Source organism: Strongylocentrotus purpuratus, unplaced genomic scaffold, assembly GCF_000002235.5.
Source record: "Strongylocentrotus purpuratus isolate Spur 01 unplaced genomic scaffold, Spur_5.0 spur5_scaffold_16, whole genome shotgun sequence".
Classification (NCBI taxonomy): Eukaryota; Metazoa; Echinodermata; class Echinoidea; order Camarodonta; family Strongylocentrotidae; genus Strongylocentrotus; species Strongylocentrotus purpuratus.
In genome coordinates, this window is record NW_022145601.1 from 12,143,634 (window position 1) to 12,149,774 (window position 6,141).

Genomic DNA, 6,141 nt, shown 5'->3' on the forward strand with positions numbered 1-6,141 from the left:
CAACTACGTGGAATTTTATGGACGTGATAAAGAAAAATTATGATTAATAAGTCATTTTTCGTTATGAATGTAGGATGACAGTGTCATACAGAAAGTGGCCTTGATGATTTAGATGTGTCGGATGTTTGTCTGATGTAGCAGCAACTATTAAATACAGACTATATTAACCCCCTGCCAAAAGTGACTGTTCAAAAATACAATGTTTTAACTCTGTCAAACAGCAAAATACAGCTATTGTTAACGTTGTTTGCAAATAAGATAATCTTTTTGAATGGTTATTTGCCATTAAACCCCCTTCAACTACCCAATATGACCCTATCGCAATGAAAAGACAATCGTTTACAAAACTCTTCCACAATATATATATATAATTTAAGAAAAGTGACCGCATGGGAAGTATCCATATGGTGGGGGGGGGGGGGTAACGTATCTTAACGCAGTCGCTCGTGCTGTAGCTCCATTAGAATATGCTTTGATTCTTAGACCTTAGCCTTCAAGTAAGGGGGGGGGGTGGATACGTAGGAACCACTGTACCTGGGGTTACGATCAAACTCCGAACCCGTCTAAAATAAATAATCAATCAATCAAACGAACGAATGTTCTAACGATTCTGATTGGCTTAAAGTAGACCTATAAAGTTACATTCCATGCAATTGTCTGCAAGATTATGGACATAAATAATATTGGTATCATTTGGTCTTTTTCGATTTTTAGACCAGACGGTGAGGGTGGTCACCTCAACGAAATCATCGACCAGCTTCAACACAGCAACAGCAACGGCTACTCCAACGGCAATCACCACGTCTACGACAACGGTCGTAAACGATCTCTAGGGGTGGACAACGTGAGTCCTACGGGGTCAAGCCCGTCGTCGTCGATGCAGTGTGGACTTGCCCTAGTCAAGCGACCACGGAGTGTCTCGCCAAGGGACGATGATATCTATGACGAGCAGCAACGGAAGATTTTTGAGGCCGCGAACTCGCCGGAGCCTCAAAACATAGGTGCGTTTAAAGTTATGTTTTAAAAGGAGCATGTTGTTCCTAGAATGAGTATTGTTTACCTAGTCGTGTGAAGGTACCAACTTGAAAGTTGTATAATTGTGTGTAAACAAGGACCCGTCAAAACAACCTCAGAGAATGCTGATAATGAAACGAAAGTATTGTTATATTAATGATTCGTGTTTGTATAGAATATTCTTCTAAATTTTCTTATAAGGAATACATGTTTCTTGGGAATAATCATCTTCGTAACTATGATGAGTGAACTTTTGTTTAAAAAAAGGGGGAAAGAGAAGACGAAAAAGAAGAAGGCAACATTTTCATATTTTCCATCACTACCTTTAGTTGTAAATCTCACCGAGCCCATTAACGGACGAACGTGATTATTTTCTTTATCACAGAAAACCTTCGTCGTTCACTCAACATGAGCTCAAGCCGCTCCAACTCCCCATCAAGCGGAGACCGTAACTCACCCAGCACCGGATCGCATCACTCTTTCTACGGTAGTCATGGCACCGGACGCAACGCGCCAACCGTAATGGTCGCCGCATCGGTAAACAGCAACAACACCACCCCGGTAACGAACGGAGCGGGGCCCGCAGATCTCAGCCGTAACTCATCCGCTTCGCCGCAGAGCGCTGAGAACGTCTCGCCGACGAGGTTGCTGATTTCGCAACCGCCGCAGATGATGGTGAAACACCAGACGAAATCCCGTAAACAGACCGCACCGCAGCATCTGGATGTCGGGAACCATGGAGACGAGGTTGGTGCGGGTTCCACCTAAAAAAGGGCGTGCCGACACATTAGTAAAAGCTTAAAGTAACATAATAGACGAGGAAATTAATAAGAAAAGCTTAATAGTATCGATGGTTGTAATCATTATGAGCACTACGTTTCCAATAGATACCTTGAAATATACTTTTCTTAGTTTCCATTTGTAAATATGTCTCAATTATGTTACGCATTTATGTGTTTTTTTAACTGCAACCAATACAAATTTCTTTTGTGTTAGCAAGAGACAAATAAATGCATCCCATCTTAAAGCCCGAAATCATGTTTACCTGTTTAACTGTATTATTGAAAGCTGTTATTAACTCTAAACACAAGGAATATTTCTTTCTTCGAAAAAATATGTCTATTCTCTTTGCGTTGCTATCACCGAATGAAAATGTTTAATAAAGTCATGAAGGTAGTGGGATGTAATAATTATTGCAACTACTTTGCCGATTAGGGAGGGTAAAAAACCTCTTCACAAGAATAATTCCACCAAGCACACTTGCTTCACTTGTAATCGTATACATTGTTGATGTTCTGTTGCAGGCCCATCCACAGCGGTCAGCTCACATCGTTCTGTCAAATTATTCCGGTCAACAATATAAAGCCAACGCTGCAGTTCGACCAAGGTAATGTAACATTGTTTCATAGAAGCAGTTTTTTTTAAACGTGTGTGTGGTATCTGAGAATTTCGCATGTTGTTTATTGTGTTTTGTAAGGTAAATTACGTATTTCTTCGCTGTTATTATGAAGCATCAGCCAATTGAATTGTTGTACAAATGTTCTTTGTGTAAATTATAGCGACACAAACACATTAAACACCTTGAGATTCAATAACATGAATCCATTTTTCTTTTAAAGTTCATTTTTGCCAACTTTTCCCTATCTCTTTATACCATTGTATTTTTGTGAAAACAGAACTATATGAAAAGTGAATCCGAGTATACGTTATCCACTCTGTTTCCCCTTATAGATATCAATCGACGCCCGTCTACAATCATCGCAGCACAACCAACTCGTCTACTAACCATCACGCCACGGGCAGCTCCGGGGAGCTTAATCTCTCGACAAACGGTGGTTCGCGAAGAACGCACTCCTCCACACTGACACCGGTAACGCGAGGACCGTCACAGCGAGCTCCGGGCACGCCGTTGAAGATGATCGAGCTAACCCGTCCCGAGATCGTTCCCTCGTCTAGCAGTGGATACAGCAGTAGACCGAGTAGCACGCATAGCAGCTCCAATACAGGTAAAACAAACAAATAAGCAAATGAACAAAAGACAAACAAACAATCACACACACACAAAAAAATGACCGACAATGAAATAATCAAAAGCAACAAAACGAACGACAAAAAAAAACAAAAAAACTACCATACCACGCCCCTCCCCCAACCACAATTAACTACTCAAAGATTGGGGGACCTTTGTTAAAAATAGGTTTTGAAGTTTTATAAAGGTATTATTGCTGGCGACATTTTTGCACCGAAATACTCAGCTTATGTTTTTTAAGCGGTATGTTACCATCTCATGTAGATATCACTCTTTGATGTGTTTTAATATCTAAAGCTATCCTGAAGAATATTAAAAGTGAATAAATTTTATTTATAATGATTAGATAATGAAAATTACAGAAAAATTAACGCTCACTTCATATTAAAAATAATCTAAAATGTGAGGGGGAGGGGGGAGGGAGGTATGCTATTATTACCCATTTCATGCTATTTTCGTAACAAGAGGAAAAAAATTAATTTCTCTAAAGGGCTTATCGATATAAAAGACGTGATTACTCGATAGGCAAATGCTCCTTCCAGGTTATTTATTGTAAATTCTATAAAGTATGTTTTCATCTTATGAAGATAGCATAAACAAAACAAAGCAAACAAAGAAAAAACAAAAGCAAAAACCAACAACATACATGTTTCAATTGGGAGGTTCTAGATGAGCTTGCATTACCAAAAAAATGAGGCATTTTACTGTTATCTTTTAGAGCAATAAATCTCAGGGAGATCAACAACATACAGAGATACCCAAGTTTTGCCATTGCTTCAGATGGTTGTTTTTTTTCTTCTTAAAAAGAATATAATGATGATGACAGACAGTATGATAAACATACAGGATTGAAGAAAAGCATTTTCTATATCCAGATACTTTTGACTGGCATGATAATTTTAAATTATTGAACCCTATATCCAAGTGCTTGTGTCTCTCTCCCCCGCTTAAGGTGAAGAAGGCAGATCGCATACTCCACTTCTTTCTTCAATTGGCAACACTGATGCAGTCTTTCTCCCGGCAGATTTAACTTCATGGTCCATCTCCGATGTTTCCCACTTTGTGCAGTCACTGAAGGGGTGTGAAGACTACTGTCCAGTAAGTATGAATGTGAATCAGTGATGTAGCAAAGGAGGGGAATGTGCCCCCTCCCCAATTTGAAAGAAAAAGGGCAAGAAAAGAAAATGAGAGAAAATAAAAGGGAGAGGGGGAAAGGCCAAGAAAAGATGTTTATAACCCCTCGCTCAAAGGCCTTGTTATTTGCATTTGAGGTATGATTCGTGAAGAAGCAAGGCACAAGACTGCAAATACCCTCAATATTTCAGGAAAAAAGTACAGCATGCATACTTATTTAACAGTGCCATAGATACAGGGAGGCGCATGCCCCCCCCCCCCCATTCGAACGGAAACCCAAAAATAGAGAAGGAGAAAATAGCAAGAGGAAATAAAAGAGAGAAATAGAAAAAGGACAAAATGAGAAGGTTTTAATTAAGACCCCCTCCCTGCACACCCTCCCTCCCTCCCTCTCAGAGGCCTTGTTCTATGAGCTTATCATTTTCCGAGACAGGTGCCCCCCCCCCCCCCCCCCATGATGCCATTGTGTCCTCAATGGTTGGACTCCTTCAATGCCATTGATTTTACATAAACATCGTATAACATACACCCACCTCCAAATCAAGAATTTTAAGTGCCATTTATTTCATTTTCCTGAGACATCTGGGATCGCTTAGATAATTCTGAATTCTTCAGTTCATTTAGTTAGTTGTATAAAACTCTGAAGCATGCAGATCTTAGCTGGATTTCTAATTTTTTTAATATGTTGAAAACTTACCATTTCGTTTTTCTATGGTAGGTATTTCGTGAGCAGGCCATCGATGGTGAGATCCTCCCCGTACTTACAGAAGATCACCTTCTTCACAACATGGGTCTCAAGCTGGGCCCTGCCCTCAAGATCAGGCTCCACGTTGCCCGACGCCTTGGCTTCACGCTGGACGGTCAGTACTGCAATACCATTGCACCTCCCCCTCCTACTTCTCACACACCCCAGCTACCACCACCATCGTTGACACCTCAGGAATCTACAGGTACCCCTGCCCCGCCCGGCCCATCGACGCCCGGGACAGCTAGTACAAAACCAGCTAGTGAGGTGTTTACAGAGGATGATTAGCACTTAGGAGGTGCCTTTACCTATTATTGACTACCAGTATGTGACTGCTTTTGCCTGTGCCTCTGAATAATTTATGCAATTTTATCGGTTGTGGCCTTTTTTTTGGGGGGGGGAGCGTGTGTACTTGGAAATGTTACATTAAAAAAGGATGAATATAAGACGATATTTATAATTTTTACTAAACTGGCCAACTCGCAAAGAATATATTTTGAGTAATTTTGAGGATGAGTCTTTCAGATGGAATAAGAGGTCTGATCAAATCGACAGCTGGTACTGCAATATCACTACTTCATAACTCCTTATTCATGGCGATCAAAATGAACTCTACATAACTTCAGGGGAGTGTTTCACAAAGATCCTAAGTTTGACTTAACATTTATGGAAAGACATTTAGCAACTATGAAAATATTTTGTAAAAGTTATTTTAAAAGGCATAAAATGTTGATTCAAATCATTCATATTTTCTATTATCAAGAAAATTTCATGTTCTTGATGTGGAATTTATAAAAAGTCTAAAATACTTGAATTTTCGATCTTGAATATATTTTATTTTAAGACTACAAATGGCTCTCCACAGTTTTTTAAAAGTAGGACAGAGAAGTAGTACTTTCACAGAATTTATTCTGTAGTACCGGTATGTTCATTCTTTCCACAGATGTGAATTGTATTTTTTCAAATTTGTTTATCTTTGAATGTGTTTGCTAACTACATTAGCTTGAAGGCTATTCTGTGGCTGGCTCTCTCCCTGTAAAACTACACATTGCTTTCTCAGGATTTTATATTTAAGATTTGTAACTTAAATTGTCGATCACAAAACCTATGCATATCGTTGATACATCTTCCATTTTGTTGCCATCTGTATGCTATGAAAAAATACAAAAATTCCGATGCCATAAAGTTTGATGGGATATCTGTAAGATACATGTACATG

At 39.4% G+C, this 6,141-nt stretch overlaps 1 protein-coding gene across 2 annotated transcripts in view; it reads left to right on the plus strand.

The window, feature by feature from the left end:
* LOC100893739 overlaps positions 1-5,527 on the plus strand; it is a 28,404-nt gene extending 22,877 nt beyond the window's left edge. The window contains exons 6-11 of one of the 2 annotated variants that reach the window (XM_011667954.2): positions 715-1,001; positions 1,400-1,761; positions 2,319-2,401; positions 2,746-3,020; positions 4,068-4,141; positions 4,896-5,527. In XM_011667954.2, coding sequence (XP_011666256.2) covers positions 715-1,001; positions 1,400-1,761; positions 2,319-2,401; positions 2,746-3,020; positions 4,068-4,141; positions 4,896-5,210 — 1,396 coding nt within the window. In that variant the 3' untranslated portion in view covers positions 5,211-5,527. Of the gene's footprint in view, positions 1-714; positions 1,002-1,399; positions 1,762-2,318; positions 2,402-2,745; positions 3,021-3,995; positions 4,142-4,895 lie in introns of both variants that reach the window. The other variant, XM_003729974.3, reaches the window with a different exon arrangement.
* The last annotated feature ends 614 nt before the right edge of the window (positions 5,528-6,141 follow it).